The sequence below is a fragment of the Trichosurus vulpecula genome, chromosome 1 (genome assembly GCF_011100635.1).
Source record: "Trichosurus vulpecula isolate mTriVul1 chromosome 1, mTriVul1.pri, whole genome shotgun sequence".
Taxonomy (NCBI): domain Eukaryota; kingdom Metazoa; phylum Chordata; class Mammalia; order Diprotodontia; family Phalangeridae; genus Trichosurus; species Trichosurus vulpecula.
The window spans coordinates 422,855,482-422,881,954 of record NC_050573.1 but is presented as its reverse complement, the minus strand read 5'-3'; the positions used below and the strand labels follow the sequence as shown (position 1 = coordinate 422,881,954).

The window sequence follows — 26,473 nt, the reverse complement described above, 5'->3', positions numbered from 1 at the left end:
TAATCACATCGGGACTCAGTTTCCTTATATGTAAAATGAAATTGAACTAGTTTGGAATCTGTTACCTTTAGCTCTAGATCTATGATCCTCTAAGAACTAGAATTTGGCTAATGATAGAATTCCTAAGTCATAAGAACACCTATTTTCTTAACCAATTCTTATTTGAGGAAATGGATTTTTCTTGAAGCTAAGATCTTCATAAACATGAAGGATAAAAGCTAGGGGAAAATGTTGGGTCAAGTGTGAAATAACCTGCTTTAATATAGCAAGCCTCAGTGTTCTTGCCAGGAGTGATTTCACCAGCTTCTGTTTCTATTCACCTTGCCCCTCAGGGTTGGCACAAGATACAGTCACACTGTGCCCGCACTTCTCCTTAAAGTGCCACTTTGTCTCATCAAGAGGCAGTGGTCAAACCAGCCATAGGTTGATCTCTGACTTTGGGGAATTGCATTCAGAGCATATGGCCCCCTCAAATTTGTAAACTGAAGTGAAAGGTATCATCTAGCTTGAAATATCACAAATGGCATCATGTCTAAAGGAGGTTCCTACTCCAATTCAATTCCGCAGACACCTTTTACTAAGGACCTATTATGGACAAGGTACAAAGTTAGGTAGTGTGATTTTCAAAAAAAATACAGTTTCTTCATTAAAAAACCTAGATTCTAGAAAGATAAATATGACATCTAAACAGATAGGTATGACACATCCTAGTATATGAAGAAGACAAAGGAGAGATCCAGAAAAAAATAGTCTAGGAAAAATTGAGAATGCTAACACTTTCACCAGAATCAGGGAAAGATTCATAAAAAAATTAGCACCTGAGCTGAAACTTGATGGAAGACAAGGATTCTGAAAGGCAAAGAAAAAAAGAAGTATGCTTCAAGTTGGGCATAGGGGCGACAGCAGCTTGTACCAATGCATTGAGGTGGGAGAATTTTGAAAGGTAGGAAGAGTCCAGGGAACATAGAATATATAAGGGAGAATAACATGAAATAAGGCTTGAAAGGTAGAAGCCAGATTTTGGAGAGTCACAAAAGCCAAAATAGGAGACTCAAATTTTATCTAAGAGGCAAGTTGGTGCTTTTCAAGTCTTTTGAGCAGAGGAATGGCACAGATAGACAGGGTGGTGCTTCTTTCAGTACAGGAAAATGTCATCACTACCAGAAATGTCACTAAGATTTGAATAAAAAGGACAGCCATTCACACGTTATGTTGTGAGGGGTTCTGGGAAATACCTTCTACCATCCTCTACATACCTCTCTTGGCCAAAAGTATCTGCCTAACAGAGTTATTTGCTGATGCCTATAATTCTATCAGATGGTAATTCTTTTTGGTTAAGATGACCATACTGGTTATCTACTTTATTTGTTTGACATACTTCCCACTGACTAGCCATCCAGTCCCAATATGAAAACCCACTCTATGTCTGTCCTCAGAGTTCCTCATCCTATCCTAACAGTTTTTGCCTCTGTTAAAGGAAGGTCCAGGGCTAGATAACCTCTAGGGCCCTTCCATCCTAAAATTTCTGGATATATTTAAATTTAAAAAAAATATTTTTTTCTGAAAAACCATCTTTGTTGCTCTGATGGATATAAAAGTACAACTTTTCCTAAAGAATTATTTCATCATTGGGGGAAATGAATAAAATATTACTAAGAAAAGGAAACAAAAGTTAACTGCTTAGTTATGGGTGCATAATGAGATGACATCTATATGAATTACTGTGTAATTTCTATCAGTTCCAAAAATGCTATCAAATGAATAAGACATCATAATCATTAAACATTACAAAGCTTATACAGCTAAATAATCATACCAGAGTTGATTACATCAGTAAAGCAAAGAACCATGGAATCATCAAATGAGTATCAAGATTGAGACACAACCTTGTCTTTTTCTTCCTATGTCTTCCTCTGAATGCCTCCTTTGGAGTGTTTAAATAAGACTTGTTCAATTCAGTTAAATTTACCAAGCTTTTATTAAGTGTCTTGCTATGTACCAGGCTGTGTGCAGTCTTTTGACAGTGGAAAGTAGGGGTTGGGCTTACAAAAAACATTTAAAAAATGGTCCTTGCCCTCAGGACCCTTGCAGTCTATTGGAGGAAAAACACATATACAGATGAGTAAATAGCAAATCTATACCACATAAATAAAAAGTAATTTCTGGGAGGAGCACTAATATAACAACTAAAGGGCATCAGGCAAGGTTTGAATAGGAGGTGGTACTTGAGCTGAGCTTTGAAGGGAGCAAGGGTTTCCAAGAGACAGAGGTGAGGAGCAGAGCCCTCCAGGTTCAGGGGGTCAACCTGTGCAAAAGCAGGAAGGTAGCAGATGGAATGTCATGCATGGAGAAAAGCAAACAGGCCAGTTTGGATCATCGGGTATTTGAGGAAGAATAATATACAATCAGTTTAGGAAGACAGGTTAGAGCCAAATGGTGAAAGGCTTTAAATGCCAACTGGAGAATTCTGTATTTCATCCAACAGGTTAAATAGAGAACCATTGAAGCTTCCAGAGCAAGTAGTAACATGCTTACACCTGTATTTTTAGGAATATCGAGGATATTCCTAATATGGAGGATAGATGGAGGAGGCAAGGATACTTGAGATGGGGGAGATAAATTAGGTGACTATCATAATAGTCCAGGAAAAAGGCAATGAGGGCCTGACTGGTGGCCACATGAGCAGAGAAAAGGGGAAAGTGAAAGCAGAATCAACAAAACTTGGCAACTAACCAAATGTGAGGGGCAATGAGGAAGAATGAAGTGTTAAAGTTGACTCTAATGATTCTGTGAACGCCAAAGACTATAAGCATGTCAGTGCCTCAGAAAGAAATAGGGAAGCTGGGGAAGGGGTATATTTAGGATGAAATGTGATATATTGATGGGTCATTCAAGCAAAGATATTTATTAGGACTAAATCTCAGGTGAGAGATGAAGGTTGAATATGTAGACTTATGAATTATAGAGGTGATAGGTGAACCTACAAGAACTGATGAGATGACCAAGAGAACAGAGAAAGAAGAGAACCCAAGACAGAGTGTACACCAATATACCTAGAGTGGAGCATGAATGATAATCCTACCAAAGAGATTAATAAAGAGCAGTCCAACAGGTAGGAGGACGAGGAGAAGAACAGTCTCATGAATACCCATGGAAACTCTCCTCAGTCTCCTTTGCTGGATCCCCATCCAGGGAACTTCCACTAACTGAAGGTGTCCCTCAGGGTTCTGTCCTGGGACCTCTTCTCTTCTGACTCTATACTACTTCACTTGGTGATCTCATCAGCTCCCATAGATTGAACTGTCCTCTCTATACTGATGATTCTCAAATATGCCTATCCATCTTTAACCTCTCTGCTGACCTCTAGTCTTTTGTCTCCAACTGCTTTTTAAAAATTTTTTTGCAGGGGGAAAGGCAGAGCAATTGGGATTAAGTGACTTGCCCAAGGTCACACAGCTAGTAAGTATGTCAAGTGTCTGAGGCTGGATTTGAACTCAGGTCCTCCTGACTCCAGGTCTGGTGCTCTACTCACTGTACCACCTAGATGTCCCCTCCAACTTCTTTTTAGAGATGTTAAACTGGATTCCAGTAGACATCTTAAACTCAACATGTCCAAAACAAAACTCATGATCTTTTCTCTAAGCTCTTTTCCCTTCCAAACTTCCTCATTACTGCTGAGGGCACCACCATCTTCTCAGGCGTTGTCTCTCCATATCTAATCTGTTGCCAAAGCCTATCAATTTCACCTTTGCAACACCTCTCAAATACACCCCCTCTTCTCTTCTGACACTGCCACCATTCTGGTGGCCCCTCATGGCCCCACTCCTGGACAATTATAATAGCCACTGGTGGGTCTGCCTGCCTTAAGTCTCTCCTCTCTCTAATCTATTCTCCATTCAAACATCAGAGCAATTTTCCTAAAGCAAAGGTCCAACCATATGGTATATACCCCCACTCAATAAACTCCAGCGCCTCTCACTTCTAAGATCAAATATAAAATCCTCTGCTTGGCATTCAAAGCCCTTTACAATCTAACCTCTCATCCCACCCCTACCTTTCCAGTCTTCTCACACATTACTTCCCAGTCCTGTCCACTACTCTTTCATCCAGTAACACTGGCCTCTTGGTTGTTTCACAAACAAGGCAAGACACCCTATCTCTCAGCTCCTGACTCCTGGCATCTCTGGCTTCCTTCAAGTCCCAACTAAAATCCTATCTTCTACAGGAAGCCATTTTTAATCCCTTTTAATTCTGGTGTGTTCCCTCTGTTAAACGTTTCTTATTTATTTTGTTTATAACATATTTATACATCTGTTTGCTTGTTTCCCCAGTTAGATTTTGAGCTTTATTGAGGATGAGGACCATCTTTTGCCTTTTGTGCATCCCCAGCACTTAGTACAGTGCCTGACACAGAGTAGGTACTTAAAGAAAGTCATGCTGGGAATGGCATAAACCAATAATTCCATCCTAGCTTTAGTCTAAAGTGACTATCTATCTTGAATTTTGTAAGGTACTATAAAGTTAATGGGGGTGTGTTTGTGTAAGATCTTCCCTGCTCATTGACAGGCTTCATGTGGAGCCCATTAAGGGAAGCTTGCTTACTTATAGAAGGCTTGCACACCTTTTGTTAATAAGCTAATTAGTCAATGAGTCAGGTTGTGATGCCTTCTGGCTCTGAGCCTATTAGCTGAAAGAGTATATTGGGAGAGGTGAGCTTGTGTTTTGGGCGATCTCTTATGAGAAAGATGTTGTGATTCCCTGGTCAAGACTGAGTGGCCGTATGTTCAGAGCTGTATTTCCTGTGTTTGTATTTTATGTGATTAAAAAAGAAAGATTGTTGACCCCTGAAATAGGTATCTTTCTTTGGTAAAGCAAATAACAGAATCTGCACTAGCAGCTCTCCTGGGTATGCCAGTGTGCTTGCCATTACAGATACTTCTTCAAACAGCAAGGTTACCTTGTCCTTCTGCAAGACATTCCTCATCCCATTTAGTGTTATCTATCCTGGCACATCATTTCCAACACCCCTCACAGTTCCTGAGATTCCCAACTTCATCTGAGCATCAAAGAATTATAGATCTCTTGTGATTTATATGTCCCAATCTCTGAAACTAAAGGTTTGATTAGTCTTTTCCATCTAGAGATCTTCGTCTCTACAAAGTCTACAGGGCTACAGGACGTGGTCTCCTCCCATTGCGTCAGAGAAGTGAGTGTCATTGGTTAATTTGTTTCATCATTACAATGTTACATACACAAGAGGAAGAAGTACAGGTTTGCTTCTCAGGACAGGTAAGTGGGTCTAGCTCACACACTGAAGCCAGAACACATTGCTGTATACCATCTTTACAAGATCCCCAAACCAGAGAATCCCCAAATGAAGTCTTAGGTTAGCATAATCTGTACCAGATGATGTCAGGTAATGACATAGGTGAGATTAAAACTCTCAATGACCAGATCTCACCATAAATTTCCATACTACTTACCCATATCTGAAGCTTGATTCTCTTTTCATTTTTGAAGACGGTTTTTACTTTGAAATCAATGCCAACAGTGCTGACAAATGCAGATGTGAATGAATCATCTGCATAACGGAAGAGGAAAGACGTTTTCCCCACACTGCTGTTCCCAATGATGAGCAGCTTGAACATGTAATCAAAGTTCTGGTCTGAGGTGTCCTTCTGGCCATACCTGGAGTCCTGGGCAGAGGCCATCTGTGATTTAAAACAAAAGAGACTCTGAATGGTCTCTAATAGGACAAAAAGCACAATAATAAACTCCTTCTAGATTTCCCCAACAACAAACAGCAGAGTACTCAGAAAGCAGACCAGGAGCGACCCCTATGTCTCAAAGATGCTGGTCTCTATGGCAATAATCGCTCAATGTATCAGAAAATAGAAAACTTTAAGGTTTTTTTGTTTGTTTCTTTTTGTTGGTGGTGGTGGTTTTCACTGTTCAGTGTATGGAAGTCATAAGATCACCGAGGCCATGCCTACCTAACCAGGTCATGTGAAGAATAGGAATTTTCCAAGCCCTGTGAAGTGTGTAGACAAATAATCCATGTAATTTAACCTCCCAACCTTTCTATAGCAGTACATTTCTACCTGAGTTATTTGGATAATGACTTTCACTCACTCTTCATTTTGCTTGCATAGCCAAATGCATATCTATAATGTAACCATGTAAGTAAACACAAAAATTACATTAAAATAGGGTGATCAAATTAAAACTGGAAGAAACCTTTAAGGTTAACAGGTCCAACTCTCCCCTACTTATTTTACAAGTGAGGAAACTGAGGGCTAGACAGGTTACATGCCCAAAACCACATATGGAGCATATGACAGAAAAAAAAAAGATTTGAAGCCAGGTCATCTGATTTCACATCAGTGCTCCATACTGAGATCTTAAGTTAGCATAACCATGTACCAGATGAGTCTGTCAGTAAATGGCAGGAGTGGGATTAATATTTCTTGCCTGCCAGATCTGACCACAAAAGAATGCCCCTTTTCTAGTGATTCCAAATGTACTATCTAATAAGTTATTTGAAAAACAACAGTGTTCTATGTCCTGAAGATAAAAGCTTCTTGTATCAAACTAATGAAAAATTCCTCCAGTCCTACTTTTGTGTTTGTTGTTGTTTGGTCCCTTTAGTCATGTCCAACTTTTTATCACCCTACTTGGGGTTTTCTTGGCAAAAATCCTAGAGTGGTTTGCCATTTCCTTTTTCAGCTCATTTCACAGATAAGGAAACTAAGGCAAATAGGGTTAATTAAGTGACTTGCCCAGGGACTCACAGCTAGTAAATATCTGTGGCTTGATTTAAACTCAGGAAGATGAGTCTTCCTGACTTCAGGTCTGGAACTCTATTTATTGCACCACCTAGCTGTCCCAGCCCTACACAGCTTCCAAATTTACCCAGGTTTGCTAACTGCCTTTGTATAGAGAAGATTCTCTCCAATGTAATTTTTTTTAAATTCATTTTTGTCCTAGTTCTTAGATTGATCATTTGCAAGTTTCTAAAAGTAGCTATGCATGAGAAAGAAGGCATGACAAATTGGGTGAAGTTGCTACTCTCCTACACTCCAGGTTACTCCATATTCTATCAGGTTAGGACTCCATGTAGAATATCTCTAGGTACCTTTGAAGAAAGGCTGGTCTTTGAGACCATCCCCTACCAGGATTTGCCTCAACCCCTGCTTCAATGCCAAAGGGCTCTTCATTCTCAAGAAGTTAGAAAAGTACCATTCTGTCTACAAGGGCATGGTCGAAGTCAGAACACTGCACTAAGAATTGCCATACCTATTACTGTTGAAAACCCTGCAAACTGCCAGGATTTGGATATAAGAAGTCATATTGAAAGCAGTATCACCTTCAATTATTAAGGGCACATATACATATATACAGAAGACAGTGTTCTCCACACAGTAGCTGAGAAATTCTTGCTGTGTTTGTGATTGCAAGTTTGGGTCTGAGTCCATTCAAAATGTTCCTTTCAGAGAAGAAACACTGACATTTTAATGAGGACAGTTGGAGAACCGTGAACATTAGCTAATTCCATTTATTCCTGAGTATCTTTTCCATTGTGTTTGTTGTTTATTGCATTATTCACTCAATTAATATTTATGAAAATCCTGCATTACATGAGCAGATAGCATCATGCTAGATATAAGAGGATAGGACACCATTCCTTCTGTCATGGAGTTTCAGTAGGTCACACGACAAAAAACTAGTAACTACAATGCACTAATGTACAGAAGAAATTCATTAGAAATTTATGAAAAAGGGGATATAAGAAGAAAAAGGAGGCAATGGTCACTAAAAACAGTCGGGGTTAAGGGATGTCTTCATGGATGAAGTGGCTTTTAAGGGATGGATAGAAATTCAATAGACAAAAAAGGGAAAGGAGTTCATTCCAGGCATGAGGCATAAGAAAAGGCAGGGAATGAGGAAAGAGTAAGTTATATTCAGAGAATAACAAATAATCCAGTTTGATTGGAGGAAAGCAAAAGGAGGTAAGCCTGGGCATGTATAATTGCTGAGATCCTCAATTTCCATACAAAGAAATTTGAATGTTATACAGTAGCCATTAATGAGTCATTGAAGTTTTTTTTTGTGGGGAAGGGAGCATAATGGTAATCCTGACCACACCAAAGCATAAAGAACATTAATTCCACACTATACATCCTGTTATATGCTCTACTTTGATCATGTGATGAATCTATGACCTTAGAAATGAGAGACATGTAGACAGCAACCCACCTATGTCTTCTGAATTTGCACAACTCCTGTCTAGGTCCTTCTACAAATCTTTCAATGGGGCATCAACCCATAATCTCTTTGTTGTCAAGTTTTTTAAAGAATCTTAAATGTACTCCCTCTTCATTTCCATCTCTTAGAATACCTACTTCCTTCAAAACTTATCTTGAATGCTTCCCTCTCCATGAAGACTTTCTTGATTCCCTCCCTTCCCTCCCAGCTTTTAGGACCTCCTCCCACCCCTACCACTTCTCAATTATAGATTTCATATCTATTATGTATATATCTATACATTTACACAATTCTCTCTTCAAATAGAATGGTAGCTCCTAGAGGGCAGAGACTGTTTCACTTTTGGTTTTGTATCCTCAGTAACCAGCACAGTACTTTATACCAGTGGTGTCAAACTCAAATAGAAATGGGACCACTGTACATAAGGATCCCCGTGGCCATATATTGACTTAGAAAACCACATGTTAACATTATTTATGTTCTATTGTGTTTTTATTTATTTTGTTAAATACTTCCCAATTGTATTTTGATCTGGTTTAGAGTGCAGTGTCCTTCCCCCTTTTATGCCTCCCCATGTTTGATACCCCTGCTATAAAGCATAGTAGACACTTAATACTTGTTGAATGATTGATTGACATATATATGAATTGAAGATACCATGCCATACTTTATTCTTAAAGCTGGTTTGCACCACACTGTAATGTAATTCTTCAGTAGGTACATATATTATTATTGTTTTTCCTTTCAAAGCAATCTGACTTTAGGAATATAGTCCATGTTTGGGGCAGCCTAGGTTCAGACCAATGCGATATAGTTTTTAATAGGCTTCAACTCAACCAAAAGTACATCCTTATTTGAAAACAAGAAAAGCTTCAGAACAATAGAATAAAAGCTGGTTCACAAGTAACCTAAAGGCATTAGGGAATAAGGCAGCTCTGATTTCTCAGGGATATAAAATAAAGAAATTTGACAGAATTGAATTTCAAAGGGGCTTGTAGGCAATAGTTCTATAATTTGACTGACAACTCTATGGTTCAAAAAAATGGTCCAAGACTTAAGCCATTCCTTTGTATAAACATAAAACCTTCAAAACATCCTGTAAAAATAAACATAAGTTTAAAAATTGAATTAGAAAATAAAGGCAGATATTTCTTATGATTATTTATGAAACAGCAAAGATAGCTCTATTGCTGTGGAAGCAAATATACTAATCAAAATTAGAACAAGGACAACAACAAGAAGAGAAAAGATCATACAATCATGTTTTCAGAGCTGAAAGTAATATTAGAGATCTCGTTTAATGAAGAGCCAGACATGACTGTGTGATACCTGAGTAGCCAGCTATTGCTAGAAAAACCCTGCCCCCAGCCACTAACTGCAAACCCCAGTCCTGCTGTTTGGCGAGTGTCTTGGGCCCCTAAGACATTTCCAAGGAATGTAAGCTAATTACCAGGAAAGTCTAACGATCTTCCTTTAACTAACTGAGTGGGCTGAGAGACAACTCTGTCTCTCGTCTCAACAAAGCCAGCTGGAGCATCCCTCAGTCTGCCTATGGCCTTGAAGGATGAAAGCCTCAGCCCCAGATATTCTTTTGAATTATGTGACTGTTCCTAGCTCTTATCTCATGAGTCATGTTGTGGGATGTATGGCAAACTGGACAGAGATCCTGGGTTGTAATTCCAATTGACACTTTGTCAACTATCTGATATGTTGTATTTACAATCTATTCAGGAGGTTCCTCTAACGTATCATGGTCATAAAAAGTGAAATAACACAGGCTTGCTGAGTCTGCAAAGTAACATATGTAAACTTTAAGAGATAATTAAGCACTGAATCCTGTATTGTCTATATAAACTACTCTCTCGGTTTAAACGTGGTCATTTGCTTTGGGAATTTTCCCCGAATGACTGCCGGCTAATAAACTTCTCCATTCAAAACTTATACTCTGTGGCGTGTCTCACTCGCTTCTGGTATAACAACTGGAATGACTGAATAATGCCAAAAAAATCTAACCCTCTCATTTTACAGATAAGGAAACTGAGGTGCACAAAAAGGAAATGACTTGTCCACAGTCATAGATGTCGTCAATGGTAGAGCTGAGTTTTGAACCCAAGTTTTCTGACTCTTGTTCCAGGGCATCTTACATTCTAAGTTTCTAAATTTGGAGTCAGGACTGAGTCCAGGGTCTAAATATCATCTCCGATATATTTTATTAGCTGTGTGACATTGGACATTTCCAAGCCTCAGCACCATTTGTATATTTTTCACTTGCTACCTCACAGGGTGTTCTAGTGAAACCATTTTGTAAACCATTTCAATGTTTTACAAATGTGAATTATTTTATTATTACAACCTTACAATCTGGAAAAGGGAGGTTGATATTTCTGAAATCATGAAGGACAAAGATAGAGTAGACATGCTCATCACATCCTAGATTATGAGGACTTAAGAGTGGAGATCCATTTTGAATCTTGAAAGGATAGATAAGATTTGGAGTTAGAAAGGATCTTCAAAGCCATGTATGTCAGATCCCAACCCAAATAGTAATCCTTTCCACAATATCCTAGATAGCTTGTCATCCCGCCTCACAGTGATAAGGACCTCAATAACCAGTCAGTCATTCAATAAATATTTATTTAGCCCCTGTGGCTATCTCCAGTCATTTTGGTAAATATCAGGCCACTGGACCTAGATGGCTCTGGAGGAGAAAGTGAGGCTGATGACCTTGCACAACCCTCCCTCATTCACATGAAAGTCAAGTGCAAGTCGTATTATCATTTCCCTGATGTCATGGGCCTCTTCAAAAACAAAAGACAAACACAACAACAATTTAGCCCCTACTATGTGCCAGGCACTATGCTAAGCCTTCAATGAGGCAGCCTGTTCCATTGGGTTCTTTATACTAAACTGAAACAGATTTCCTGTAACTTCTACCCATTGGATGTCATTTTGCCCTCTTGAGTAACACGGAATAAGTCTACTCTCTTTTCCACATGGCAGAGATAAAATTCCTTCCCTCCTATAAATTTTCTCTTGGTGAAATATCACCATCAAACAGTTCCGTCAAATATCTTTAAGTCCTATAGGACATATTGTCCAGACCCCACATCATTCTTACCTTCCATTGTACTAGTTTCAGTTTTTTAATATCCCTCACAAAATGTAGTGCACAATAATGAACACAATCAACAAGCATTTACTGTGCCACAGTGATGCATTTGCTGTGGTCCCCTACTTCTAATAATGTAACCTAAGACTTAATTCCTTTGGTTAACAGCTACCTCACAACAATGGTCTATATTGACCTTATAGCTAATTATAAATTTCTATTTTTATGTGGTTGCTATCAAGCCAGGTCTCTTTTATCCTCTGCTTGTGCAATTGCTTTTTTGAATCCAAGTGTACAACTTTACATTTATTCATGTTCATTTCATCTTGTTAGACCAAGTGCATTTCCCCCACCTATTCACCATTTTGAATCTTGATTTTTGTCACTTTTCATGTTTCAGCTTTGTGTCTTTCACAGATTTGAAAAGCAGCCCTTTTTTGAGTGTACCTACATCTTGATAAAAATTTTGAACAGTGTAAAGACAATTTGTATAATAGGTATTGAATTTACAAAATGTATTACTCTAAGGAATGGTTTAAATAAATCTGTACATGGTTGATCAACTTGTCATAATGACATCAGAGAAAATAGAATGTTTTGGAGCACATATTTACTCTTGAAGTTGGTATCATAAAAAGGACCAGATGTTCCTTGGTGCCACTATTAAAGACAGAATATTTGTTTACAACAATCACTGCTCTTGTGTAGTATGGCCATGTTTAGGTTCTCACATTCTCATTTACTCAAATGTCCTAGTAGGTAACCAAAGCCTGCTTATATATGTATCCAAGAGCTTACAAGCATAAACACATATTTTTTCTTTCCATAGAAATGGGCAAATCAAATTGTTTTCAAACTTTACCTTGATACCTAGGACCATAAACAGAATTACTATGTGGATTTGATCTCAGAAGAAACCATAAAGAAGTTGCTAGACATTTATGTGCTTGCTCCTAATAATGGCAGCCTGATCTGGAGTAAATTACAAAGAGAACAACAATAAAAAAAGCCTCATGTTTCTTCCTCGAAATCAGAAACATGGTGAAGGGGGTAGGAAAAAATGTTGGGAGGGTGGGGAATACACACAGTAGTTTAGAGATTAGCTGTTGAGGTAGCCAATAAGTAGACCCAAAGAAAACTACCATTCAGACTTCCCAGGTAGAAGCGTTACTTTTAACTCAAATGAAAATACTAGTGCCTGGTATTGTCAAACATTTGCCAAATGATGTCACATTGACTCTAGGCTGTGTTTCCCTCTTGTGAATATTTTTTTTTCTTTTTTTTGTATAAGTTTTTGTATGGGGCAGTATTTATGCCATTGTGTTATTTGTTCTCAGTCTCTGGTTGGAGATTCAGATCTAAGTGTGCTACCGTGCTTTTGGCTAGGAGCTGGCTCCCCAGATATCTAGGAAAACAGATGACAATTCATTCATGTGCCACTCATAGAGACATATCTCTAGTCTCTCTTCCCCCCACTCTTCTCCAACAGAGTTTAATTTCTGTCAGGAGGGGAAGCAGGAAGTTGGAGCCACAGCCTATTCTGCTCTCCTCAGAGAGAGGGAGTATTGGGCTAAAAATATACCTATGTATTCCCTTACACATTATTAATCTAGGAGATGTAGTTTTCAGCTTCAAGCTTACCTCCTGATTGCTATTTCTTAAGGTGGAAGGCATGAACTAAGCTCTATATCCAAGCCTTGACTTCCCACCAAATACCAGTCACACAATGAACACACACAGTAAATAGCAGAGAAACCCATTTACTCAAGTCAATAGTAAAGCAGAAATCAGAGAAAGCATATGTGTGTATACACTCACACACATACATATGTACATAGTACATGTATGCATGCATGTTTATGAAAACATATACTAGATAATATAGATTGAAAGAACCCTCCCACCAAGAGTGATATATTTCAGCTCAACCAAGAGAAAGAATACGTCTCAGATCTCACCAAAGCGGAAAATTCATTAAAGTCTCTAGTGCAGCAAGCTAGAAATGAGGACATGATTCAAGTTCTACATGCCAGCCTCTTCCCAGGGTCTTTCTCTCTTCAGCAACATGGAGGAAAGTTGGCATTATCCATCTCCTCTCTCAAAGCTGGAAGCCAGAAGGGCCTTATAATACTCAAGAGCCTGGATTTCTCCTGCTCTCACCAACTCTTCCCCACTCTCATGCAGGAATAGGGCATTGATCTCCACCAATAAAAAGAGAATGTCATACCAATGGGCCCTGGAGCTTGGGCTACAAAGCTTTACCACCTGAATATGATGCCATGTGGGTCCATGGCTTGGAAGATCTAAGCTCTTATTAATTTTGTATTCATTCATTCGACATCTACTCTGTGCTAGGCACTCTGCTGGCACTGTCATATTAAGGCAAAATCAAAGCAGTTCCTGACTTGGGAGCTTACATTCTATCAGGGGAGCTTATTTCACAACAACAGCAAAGACAATAGCAGCACACATTTATTCGGAGCTAATTCTGTCCAAACACAATGTGTGGCACTGAGGATTCAAAGACAAGGAGACATACTGTTAGGTTCAGAAGGAATGATGTCTTACTTTGAAATTCAGCTCAAGTACTATATCCAGCACAACCCTCTGCTTGCTCACTTTCCCCCACAGCTGCTAGGACCCCCTTCCCCTCCAATGACATTTAAGAAATCCTTGTTTATTGATTGATTGGGTGATAGGATCTCAGCAGTCATCCAATTCAACTCTTTCATTTTGCAGATGAAGACATGGAGAAACTGATGCTAGTAGAGGTAAAATGATTTGCCTGAGCACACACAAAGGATCAGTGGTAGAGCTCAGATCTCTTGACTCTTAGCCCAGTGTTTTTCCTACTCATCACTGTTACTGACTTGGAAGCTTAGCAAAATCACGAAGAACTCTTTTTCCCTTTTCTCTTATCTTTCTAAGGAGTACAATCACTACCTCACAGGGTTATTGTGAGAATAGATGTGACCACGTATGCAAAAATATGGAAAAAAAAACTTCTCAGAAACTAGGGACTATATATAGATTTAAGGCAAGGTATTAGTCAGACCAGTTCTTTTCCTGTGTTTCCCCCTGTATTCTCCTCCCCCAGGGAAGGAATAAGAATCATCTCCACCTCGCCTGTTCTTTTCTGGGTTCCCCAGCAGGCAATGCTTCCTTAGTCTAAATGTATCACTTCTAGCACATATGAAGGCTCTCCAGGGGTGTGGACAGAGTTCACCCTGACAGTAGGAACCCCCACCCTCATTCTCTAGAATGTGATCTTTGCTCACCTCTGTGGATGTGTTGGCCCACCAGTATGCAAATCATATATGTCCTGGGAGATTTGTTTTCCACCCTAGGGCAACCAATTCACTCTCTTCTAGTTACAAGCTCAAAGCTAAGACAAACGGGAACCTATGCAAAGTTATGAGGGCTCTTTTCTTTCCTTCCAGGGATAGGTATGTCCTTGATGCAAAGAAAGTCAAGCACATCATGTCTATGTCAGTTATTAGATATTTTTAGTAAGTTACTTTAGAATATAACACTGATTTTTGCATGAGAGGTAGCATAAATGACCTCATCAAAGACATGAATGACTGAATGGAAAAAGGACGTGGGCTGACCACGTAGCAAGAGGGAGGGGTGACAGATGGACAGCCTGGGCACTGCAGTGGTATCCAGGAAAATCTACAAGAGCTAGAGGGAGACCTCTGACACACCGAATGGATCTCTTATGAAATGTTTACTGAAAAAATATGAACAAGAATCACACAAGATGGAAAGGCATGAGTGGGGAACCATCATGGGTCCTCTGAGGTATGGAGGGAAATTTTTAAATGTATATCTGACTGAGTAAAGTAATGTCAGAGAGAGAGAGAAAGAGAGAGAGAAAGAGAGGGAGAGAGAGAGAGAGAGAGAGAGAGAGAGAGAGAGAGAGAGAGAGAGAATGCTAACAATAAAAGTCAAGAAGCATTTATTGGGTACTTACTATGTGGTACCAGGAGTTGTATTAAGCACTGGAGATACAAAGAAAGGCAAAGTTGTTCCTGCCCTCCAAATGCTAACATTCTCTTTGTTGCAAGAAAGACCCGATTTCCTCCCTTTCAGCTCAAGGTAATGCTTATTTCATGCCTCGTCATAGAAGATCCACAGCAACTGGAAATAGCCTTCTGGGACCATGTGACTTATCTGAGAGGGGAAAAGCCAAGAATAACTTCTTCCCCCAGAGAAGAAGAAGCCAGGAGGCAGAGACCTTGGTGATTCACAACTGTTTATAGATAAGGGTTCCAAGATGTAGAGACCATGTAGTCAAGCTCTTGAATCATTTCTGACTTTGGGCTTTAGTCACAGAAGCTATGTCCACTTATCATCAACTCACTCCTACACCTCTTTCTTAGTGGTAACTAAGTGAGGAATTAAGTTTGGCAGTAGGCAAAGAAAGACAGAAAAAATGAAGTGGTCCCTGTTCTCAAGGAGCGTACATTATAATTAAGAAGTCAACATATATACGCATATATATATATATATATATACACACATATATGTAACAAATGCTAAATAAATAAAAGGTAGTTTGAGAGAAGGAATTATTAGGAACATAAAGATCTAGAGCTAGAAGAGACATTAGAGGGAATCTAGTCCAACCCCCTCATCTGTGGCAACTGAGGTACAGAAAAGTTAAATGGTTTATCCATAGTGACAAACCTAGTAAATATGAGGCAGGATTTTAAACCAGGTCTTTCTGACTCTGAGTCCAGTACACTATTTGCTATTCTAAGTGACTGTCCTAGGACATTGGCAATTGGCCAGATACGAAAAGGCTTGACTCATGGCTTGAAAAAGAAAAGAAAAGGCTTGAATGTTAAATGACAATTGAGACTAGAAATGGGGCAGGATAAAGTAGATCTTTTCCATAGGTTATGCCACTAATTTTTAGGAGACAGGCAAATTGACTAAGGGAAGAAAAGATTCATGATACATAAAATATTCTGCTTCCTTTCTCTTCTCACTTCACCTATTAATGCTAACTATCAAATGAAAATAAGCAGACTATGCTGCATCAACCTGTGCGGCAGCAGGGTTCAGTGCCCAATGCTGTCCATCTGGTACCTTACCGATGTAGTGAATACATTTAAAAAGCAAAGTAAATAAAAACCTTAAATTGTTATTTTAAGTTCCAAATATGGAATGTAAGCAGCCACTAAATTTCTTAATGTTCTCAGATGCAGCTCAGTGGCACAGTGGATAAAGCCTGGGTCACACGTCAAGAAGACTGGAGTATAAATCCTGCCTTGGAACACTTCTCAGCAGTGAGGCTCTGGGCAAGTCACTTAACCACTGTCTCAGTTTCCTTCCCTACAAAATGGGGATAATTAATAATAATATTAATAATAAAAAATAAAAATACCTTTCTCCTAGGGTTGTTATGAAGATCAGATGAGATAGCATTTGTAAAGCTCTTAGCACAGACCCTGGCACAGAATAGGTGCTTAATAAATTCTTGTTTCCTTTCTTCCTATTTCAAGGTCAAAAATCCTTAAATCTCTCAGTGATACCTTCACCTTTCATCTGTAGATATCACAATCAAACAAACAAAATCTGGTACAGTGAACTGCCATAGTTGCATATTTAAAGTCAGAAGCCTTAGATTCAAGTTCCCAGCCTCTGACATCTATAGATTATGTGACTACCTCCTTGGCTCTCATTTTCCTATCTACCAAATAAGCGAGTTGTATTGGATGGTCCCCAGGGTTCTTGCCAATTCTACTGTTGTGTGATTCTAGGAAAAGGGGCTTGTTCTTAATCTACTGTCACTGAGTCATTCTCAATGATTTCCAGTAATTATAGAAAATATATACATACCAATTCCTTCCCTGAAAAAAAAATCTCTTCTCCCTACAAAGGCTCATGGACTGTTTTCTCTTTGTGGAATGCTATAATGCAATCATGGGTTTCTTTCTTGCCCAAGAGTATAGTAAAAATAGGGGGTGAGGTAGTGTTGGGGCAGTAGGAGGACAGCCAGACAATAAGGTGAAAACTTTCTTCAAATATGGCCCCAGGAGATATGAAAGTGAAAGCTTAGAAAGGGGCCCCACAAGTCCCTGCTCTCCCTCCCCATTTATTGGTCAGAAAAAACTGGCAAGAAAGTAAAAACAATACCTGTAGCTGCATGAGCTCAGTAGGGTAGTGTCTTTACCAGAGGGAGCCACAATACCCAGTTTGCCTGGATAGGTGGGATTCTGAAAAGTGTGGCTGATCACATCTCACCATACATACATGGTAACAATTCTGCAAGCTATAACTCAACCCCACCTAACCTTGCTGTCTGTTTATCAACTGCCCATCAGAGCCCACCACTGAATGAGAAACTCTCCGTGCTGCCAGAAAGAACTCTGGTATAGCTTATTGTAGAGCTCAAGGACAATGCAATTAGCTGTCTTTGGAGAGTCTGGTGCCCTAGCAGTCACTCTTTATAACACACACTGAAATTTCATTCCCTTCTCCTTCCCCAACCACCAAATACTAATAGTGATAGTAACAGCAACAGCATTAACAATCCAAGGGAAAATACAGGCAAAGGTTTTCCAAATCAACCTATACAGCAATTTTTGGTTGAAAGGACATGTCCAGAAAAGAAAATCAAGCTTCAAACAAATAGACTTTCCCAGTCTTACCTGAGAATAAACACTATATTTTCTCCAAATAAGATAAAGATTGGGACTACATATGTGATTATCAGTAAAGGGGTTTCCCAGGTAAGGAAACGCCCTCTACTAATGCAAGTTAATCTCTTCTCTGAAACTTTATAGTCTTAGAGAGTCTGGAGCACTGAATGGGTAAGAGATTTGACCAATATCACATAGTCATTGTGGGAACAGAATTTGTACTTGAACCCAGTTCTTCCTAGCTATGAGGCAGACTATCTACTACTATACCATGCTATTTTATACAGTATGTGAAAAAATACCACAAATTTATCTTAAAGATTCCCACTAAAAAAATCCCCCTATCAAATACTTTAATTTTATATGCCCATTTGTATCCTAGGTAATTTTTTATTGATACCTTAAAAACAATACATCTGGTTCCCTGGAAATGTCTTGAGAGATTTTAATTATAAATACTCTTTCATAATATAACCATATAAATAGGGCTGGACTCACCTGTTACCTCCCTCCACGCCCACCATTTCCCTGCTGGATCTATTGGGGTGAGCTAGTTTCATGTGTGAAGTCCTTTGGTCGCCCTTGGGACGCATTCCATTTCAGTAACAATGAAACGCTTGCAATTTGCCTGATGATCTATCTCTTTTTATTGTTGTTCAGTCATTTCAGTCATGTCTAACCCTTCGTGACTCCATTTGGGGTTTTCTTGGCAAAGATACTGGAGTAATTTGCCATTTCCTTCTCCAGTTTAAAGCAAACAGAGGTTACGTGACTTGCTTAGTGTCACATAGTAAATGTCTGAGGCCAAATTTGAACTTAGGTCTTCCTGACTCCAAACCCAGAATTCTCTCCACTGAGCTATCTAGCTGCCTCCGTGTTTCATGCTTATATAATATTACACACAAACACACACACACACACACACACATACACAGATATGTGTGTGTATCTCCCCACCCACCACGTCCCAGAGAGCTGGTTGTAAAACAGTTACCAGTCACTGCTTCTTCTGATATATACTAGCTGTGTGGCCATGGGCAGGTCACTTAACCTCATTGACCTTCAGCTACCTTACCTGAAAAACGGGAGTAGTAATGTTACCAATATCTAACCTCCCTGATTTGTTGTAAGACTCAAGTGAGATAATGGATGGAAAGTGATTTGCACATTTTAGCATGCTATATAAATATCAGATATTATTATTATATCACCTCCCAGAATCCATGTTGAGGGTCATTTTGGAACTTGCTGAGAGTAAAGGATCTGAGGGGGCCTTGATTATTCTTTGGCAAAAAGACACCCATGAAGACATTCCATGGACAATTTGGACCGCTACGTTTGTATCCCAGAACGGAACTCAAAGCAAGTTAATCCACAGGAAACTGTATGCAGGGCACTGCTAATCCTATCATTTGCCTGGTAGCATGCAGCTCTGCGCTGGGCTATTTCTTTGAGTTACATAACAAGGGAGGTTCAGAGCATTCCAGGCTTTGTAGTCTCCCTTACTATTGGAGAGGGGAGTTCTTCTGGACCTCATTAGACACCATAGTATAGAATAAGTCTATAGATCATTGAAACAAATTTAAACCAAGTCAGGTTTTTAAAAGCCATCTTTGGAGGAAGGGTTAAATTTAAAAGAATTTTCTCATTGTCATAACCAAACAATGACTTTCTCAACAAAAGCCAAAAATACTCTTATTGTTACATGTGTTTATTTTTTAATGATTAAAAAAATTAATTTGTAGCCTACATCCTTGCTTGGAAAACTGTGACTATTTTCAGCTCATTGCCAAAGAAAAAAGTGGTTTGACAGAGTAGAAAATGAAGTGACATGGAAATCAGATAAATTAAAAGGCATTCATAGAGGGTCTTTTTTCTTCTTCAGGGAATGTAAGAGAAATTATAAGAAACACTGGGATTATTGTTCTTCTTATTTGCATTTACATAGTGCCTTCTCTACAAGAAGCCTAATTGACCAGTGTGCTTTTTTTAGATTCTCATGCCATGTATTATATAACATTTTGTTTTTTTAAAGGCTTTCTAAAACTCTGCCAGTGTCTACATTTCTTATCTCAAGGGCATTTGTCTGTCTCAATCTACCACAGAGGTGTGTATATTTCTGAAGTTGGAGAAACTAGCACTGTGTCTGTCTATATATTTCTTGTAAATATCCCTAACTCTTAATGTCTGTGAGATAAGTATGAAAGAGCGTATAGATTAATACATCTACAAAATTGTATTTGTACCCAGTGAAGTGATCCATCTCAACTAAGGGCAAACATCTAAATGCATACATGTGCATGTGTGCACGCACACATGCACACACACACATACACCCTGTGTGTGTGTACAAAGAGTAATCTACCCCTTAGAAAGCGATCAGAGGGAGAAGAATATCTCTAATCCTCAGGAAGCCAGGATTGTGGAATGTCCCCCAAACTCGACTCAAAGAAAGAACTTAGCAACTATGGGACAATTCCTATTAGGAGCAGAGAGATGGAGTTACTAAGGGATCACTTCAACAGTGTCTCTTTAGTGACAGGTAAATAGGGGAGGTACTGAGGAAATAGAAATGGGAAAATTTTTAACTTTTCAAAAATGGAAATTATAATAATAATTTACATGAATAGTGTGTTAAGTTTTGTAAATTGCTTACATACATTATCTCACTTGATCCTCAGAGCAATCGTGAGGTTGGTGTTTTCATTACAGAGAAGGACACTGAGGTTCAGAGATAATATACAGCATCCACGATCACATAGCTAGTAAGGGTCTGAAGCAGGACTTGAACTCAGGTCTTCTTGACTCCAAAGTCAGCACTTTCATCCCTCTACCACAGAGAGAAGCAGTCATCATCAATAAGCCAACTGAAGTCAATTACTGTTAAAATTATTAGAACAGATTGTTAAAGTGATAGCTTTTGAACACAGAAAAAAAGATGTTCACTGTAAGTCACTATAATATATTCATTGATAACAAATCAAGTCAGATTAATCTCATTTTCAGGTTTTTTTGGACAAGGTTATTAAACAGTAGATCAAAGGAATGCTATGTGTATTGTTCATCTGGATTTCATCAAGGCATCTGATAATATTTCCCCATATCTTTGGGGACAAGATGGGGAGACATGGTCTGAATGATTGCACAGTGAGGTGGATTTGAACTTAGTTGGATGACTTCACCCAGAAGATGATCATTTAAATTGATATCAACAAGTTATATAGGTCAATATAAATTTGGATGGATATCTTTGAGGAAGTGCTGCAGGAGTCTGTCCTCAGCTTTCTTTTATTTGACATTTTTATCAAAGATAAAGCTTAAAGCATAGATGGCACACATATTACATTTGCAGATGACACCAACCTAGAAAGAGTAGTGGATATGCCAAATGACAAAAAAAAGATCCAAAAAGGCTGAAGCCAATTAAATGAAGTTTGAAGATAAACATACATACAGGATGAAGGAAATGTAAGTAAAATACCAGTTCCTGTGAAAAAGATTTTAGAGTTCTAGTTAACTGTGTGTTCAGTATGACTCAATAGTTTAACATGGCATTAAAAAAAACCCCAACCAATGTCACTGGTGTTAATAGAAGCATAATGTCCAGAAAAAGGGAGGTGAGAGTCCTCCTATATTCTACCTTAGTCTATATATAGACTATTGTATCTAGTTCTGGGAATATTGACAAGTTGAATTGTGACCTCTGAAGGTAGAACAGAACGTTCAAGGAAATAGAAACCATGTCACACAAGGTTCAGCTGAAGAAGCTGGAAAAAGGATGCATCTATCTTAGAGAAGACTTAGAGTAATATGATAGCTGCCTTAAAAGAGTACAACATAGACAAGGAAGTAGATTGCTCTACTTGGCTCCAGAAGGCAAAACTAAGACCAAAGAGTCAAGGGAAGCATATTTCACCTAAAGTCAAGGAAAAACTTCATAACAATTAAATCTGTTCCAAAGTGAAATGAGCTGCTTTGGAAGATGTCATAAGGGATCTTCAAGTTTAAACCAGATGGCTACTTGCCAGGAATATTATAGGCTTAGGTATATGATGGACTAGATGACTGCTGAGGTCCTTCCAACTCAGAGATTATCTAATTTTCTATAGGATTGAAAGCTAAAGTTCCATTCCCCATCACTTTGGAGGGAATTTGGATGCTTTCCTGTCCCATGAGAGGTCATGACAGGAGCAGGAGGAATTCCATACTACAGAAATTAGTAAATATAAATGTTCTCATTCTAAAGGGCATTAAGATATTTAAACATGAGTTTCTTTGTTGTTGCCTTTTTTTCTGTGGATCCCTGGGGTATCTAGCTAGACAGAAAGACAAACATGCAGGCAGACAGGCAGGCAGGCAAGCAGTCAGGGAGAGAGAGAGAGAGAGAGAGAGAGAGAGAGAGAGAGAGAGAGAGAGAGAGAGGGAGATAAAGACGGATGGATGGATGGATGATGGATGGATGAGAGAAAAAGGAACGACAGACACAGACAATCTATAAAGAGATAGTCACAGACAAAACAAGGAAATATGTTGAAAGATCTAGTGCCCTTTGGAATGAAAATATTCATACTAATTCCTACAGTGTGGAATTCCTCCCACTCATGTCATGACCTCTTTTGGAACAGGAAAGCTCCCAAGAGATCATCTCTCTCTCTCTCTCTCTCTCTCTCTCTCTCTCTCTCTCTCTCTCTCTCTCTCTCTCTCTCTCTCTCATAAGGATTTCCATTCCCTTTTCATAATCTCACATATTTATATACCCATCCAGCTTGCTTGCCTCTCTATTCTAGTCTAAAACCTTTTCTTGGTACTCTGCCCAGTGGTTCAGGGATTAGATTCATTGTGAAGCCAAATAAGATACTAATTTGCTATATACTATGATGTCTCCTCATATCCAAAATGGGGCTAAAAGTTCAGTGATCTAAGGAACATATCTAGGGGGAAACATTACAAGAGTAATCAATTAATCAATCTATCAGAGACTGTAAAAAATATTTCAGCATTGCAACAAATTTAGTGGTAAACTAACTGAAAATGGACAGAAACCTCAGGTGATCTATGATTGTTGTTTGGTGTAATGTATGCTTTAACATTATTTATAACTTTTCACAAGGCAGTTTATTAAAGCATTTGACATCCAAGAGATAAAAACAAATAGATTTATAACCAATGATTAATACCAAATATGAGATTAAAATTCAGTACATTTTAATATGGAGCAGAGGTTTGGGTCAATTTTTACTACTTCTGAACCAACTTATCTTATACTCATATTTATGGCTCACAATTCCCCACATAGTGTTCATAGTAACCTAAAGATTTTCACTAGATTTGTTCAACATGGCTCCTGTACTACGTGTTACCAGAACTTCTTTATCAGACTCTTTGCCTCAAGTTCAGAACCTGGCTCATTCTCCATTTCCCACTGATCCCTAGGATTGATGCACTGAACTGGGAAATGCAATAGCCATCATTTACATGCTGGGGGATTCTCTCACACCAAGCTTCTGAGTTGTTCCCTTGCTTCACCCTTTGCATCTATTATTCTGTGCTGTTTAAGGAACTGCAAAGGAAAAACAGAAATAAAAAGCTTTGTGTGCATCATGTTTTCACTAGGCATACTAAACAACAGTTGTTGTTCCTTATTATTGTTCCTTATTTTCTCTCCACTTTTGAAAGAATTAAGGATCAGAAAACCCAGTTTGGTTTGATCCTAAGTAGACAAAGCAAAAGCTTTAAAGTCATCCAACAATAAAAAAGTCTCCCTCATTTTAAGATGAATATAATAAGTGAATCAGGAAAATTTACAGTGAGAATCTCATTTATGTGCAGGATCAACAAACCAACCCAATTAATGTTTTTTTTATTAAATAAAAAGAGGAAAAGTGTCTTAGGAAAAAGATAAAGCTATAAAGTCATGTTTCGCTTAAGACTGATCTTCTTGAAGGTTTAATAAGAATAATTTTAGGTATATTTTTAAAAGCATGTGATTGTACAGTGCTGCCTTTAAATGGAAGCAATAAGTAAAACCTCAACTAATTGTCTTGATTACATTTTCATATATTAAAGACAACCAGCTCTGTAATTATAGTTTGGGATTCTGCTTGCTTAGACATAATTTGTCACTTTTCACAAGTCAGTTTTTTTAAAAAAGCTTTTCCTTTAAATGGTTCACTTTCCATATCATCATATTTAATCAATTGTTATTAGCCAAGGAGGAGAGGAAAGGAAATCACTGAAATAAGAACTGATTTACAAGATAACTTGAATCAAGATGGGATTCTTAGCAAAAAAATATCAAGAAGAATAATCTTTGGTTGGTTTCTCAAAATTTCCAACTAAATTCTATTATATATTTTTCTGGCAATTTAACTTTCTCTCTTCAAAAAACTTCTGTCCAACATATAAAATGAATCATAAGTTATATCTCCACCCACAAGCCATTCCTGTATTCTCTGACCTTAAAATGAAAATGAACTAATTTTAAAATTATGATTAATAGACTGAATTTCATTTTCCATATATAATTATGAACCATATATGCTAATTTTAAAATGTTTAAAAATAAAAGCATTTTCCAACCCATATGAATTTCATACAATTAAGTAATTCAAAATACAATCCTTCTTGATATCTGAAGCAAATCCTGAAGGAAAATCACAATATGAAATTCATTTCATTGCTTTGTAATGTCTTTTAACTAAAGATGTACCTGGTAGGCATGACTTATAGTAGTTATCTTGAAGAATCATTCATGATCAAATATTACTAACAGCTTGTGAGTTTATGACAATTCTATGAGACCTGAAGATTTTTTGTATACTAAGATGTCTTGATTACAGCAGACTATGCTTTTTATTTCTTGCAGAGACTTTTAAAATTTTCAGTACTGATATGAAAACAATGTCACGACTGGAGATTTAAATGAATAAAATGCAATGCTGCCACTTTCCTGTAACAAATCAAAACTTCAAAAACTCATAAGATGATATTCAGGGCTTCCATTATATAACCCTTCAACAAACAATGAAATGTTATTGATTTTCCATTTTACAGCCTAGCTGTACCTCAGAATAAATAAGCAATAAAATAAATTAAAAGTAAATGAAACCATATGTTAAAAATCCTGAGATCACAAAGAGAACAGTTGGTAGACATTTAAATTGGAATTAAAGTTAAACATTTATGTTGTTTCATTTGGCAAATCGGACATGTTCATTCTCAAAGGAGACAACACATTCCAAATGGTGTGTTCCATCCATTCTTCTCTCTAACCTCATTCATAAAGCAACCATCCAGTTACGCAATGGGATAACCCATGCTTAATGAGCACTGGTTGATGTTTAATGTTAATTGCTATGCATGCAAATAAGAAACTATCACCCATCTTTATACCTAACAATTTAAGAAAAACCCACATGCACGTATACCTACGTACCTGATCAGAAAGATCAAACGTATGTAATGTTTCAAATAGGGAATTACAACAGACAATTGAACTGACACAAGGCATATGAATGATCTCAGGCACTCCAGAGTGTACAAAATGAGTAAAAGGACATAAAAGACTGTCTCTCCGATTGACCAAGCCCTACTATTTTTGCAGTTCCCCCCTAGTATTTGTAGTGATTCCTGTGTGCAGAAAACAGATTTTTCAGGAATGTGATGATCTCTTTCATCTACATTTCTGGGGCTCTTAAGGAAGTGGAATTCTGTATGAACTGATTGCAGTTAAGAAATTATTGTACCTGGCTGAGCTTTCCTTTAAGTGCCTGCATTTGTATGGAGGGCACCAACTGAAAAAAGCCAGAGACAAGCAGTTGGATTAATGCAAATGCATTATTGCTGTATTCTTCTGACTTTTGTTAGCTGTGGTTTACATGCAAGACATGCACTATTGCTTTCCCTGCAGAGCTCAGAAAAATAATGAATACCCTGTAGACCCAATAAGACAAACAGTTTTAGTTACAAGCACACTGTGAACAGATGATTCACACTCTGCCACAATGACTGAAGCACGGAGTAGGTAGCACTTCTGCCCGTGGAAGCTATAAACATTTCCTTTCTAAAGGTTGGGCATAGTTTTACACTCATAGAAAGAGGAGTTGGGAGGAAAGGATCTCTCTCTCTCTCTCTCTCTCTCTCTCTCTCTCTCTCTCTCTCTCTCTCTCTCTCTCTCTCTCTTTCTCTCCATCTCTTGTCTTCTCTGTCCTCTCTCCCTCCTCGCTCTTCTCCCGTCTCCCCTTTTTATCCCCTTTCCCCTTTCTCCCTTCTCTTCATGCATAACACTTTTATAGACCAACCTGCATGGGCGCTTCGTGTCTCATTGTCAACAACGTGTCCTTCCTTTATCTCCGTCAAGTGCTGTGCTAGCTCTATCTAAAACAGCTCTAGATTTAGCGGGGTGATCATGCATGCACAACACACCCGCTCGACACACTCTGAACAT

At 38.3% G+C, this 26,473-nt stretch overlaps 1 protein-coding gene across 1 annotated transcript; it reads right to left on the bottom strand.

The window, feature by feature from the left end:
- Window positions 1-555: 555 nt before the first annotated feature.
- Window positions 556-26,473, bottom strand: LOC118839369 (ras-related protein Rab-3C-like). Its single transcript, XM_036746831.1, has 3 exons — window positions 26,328-26,473; window positions 5,484-5,711; window positions 556-585 (listed from the first exon to the last, which is right to left on the bottom strand). The coding sequence occupies exons 1-3, from the start codon at window positions 26,349-26,351 to the stop codon at window positions 556-558; spliced, it is 282 nt and encodes a 93-aa protein (XP_036602726.1). The 5' UTR covers window positions 26,352-26,473.

What these genes read in the sequence shown, in the direction of transcription:
- LOC118839369 (XM_036746831.1), bottom strand. Translation starts at nt 26,351, where the DNA reads ATGAGACACGAAGCGCCCATGCAG. An exon ending in GACACGAAGCGCCCATGCAG is followed by an intron (nt 5,712 to 26,327) that starts GTTGGTCTATAA and finishes TTTAAATCACAG; the next exon opens with ATGGCCTCTGCCCAGGACTC. An exon ending in GAATCAAGCTTCAGATATGG is followed by an intron (nt 586 to 5,483) that starts GTAAGTAGTATG and finishes TGTCCATAATAG; the next exon opens with GTCCTTAGTAAAAGGTGTCT.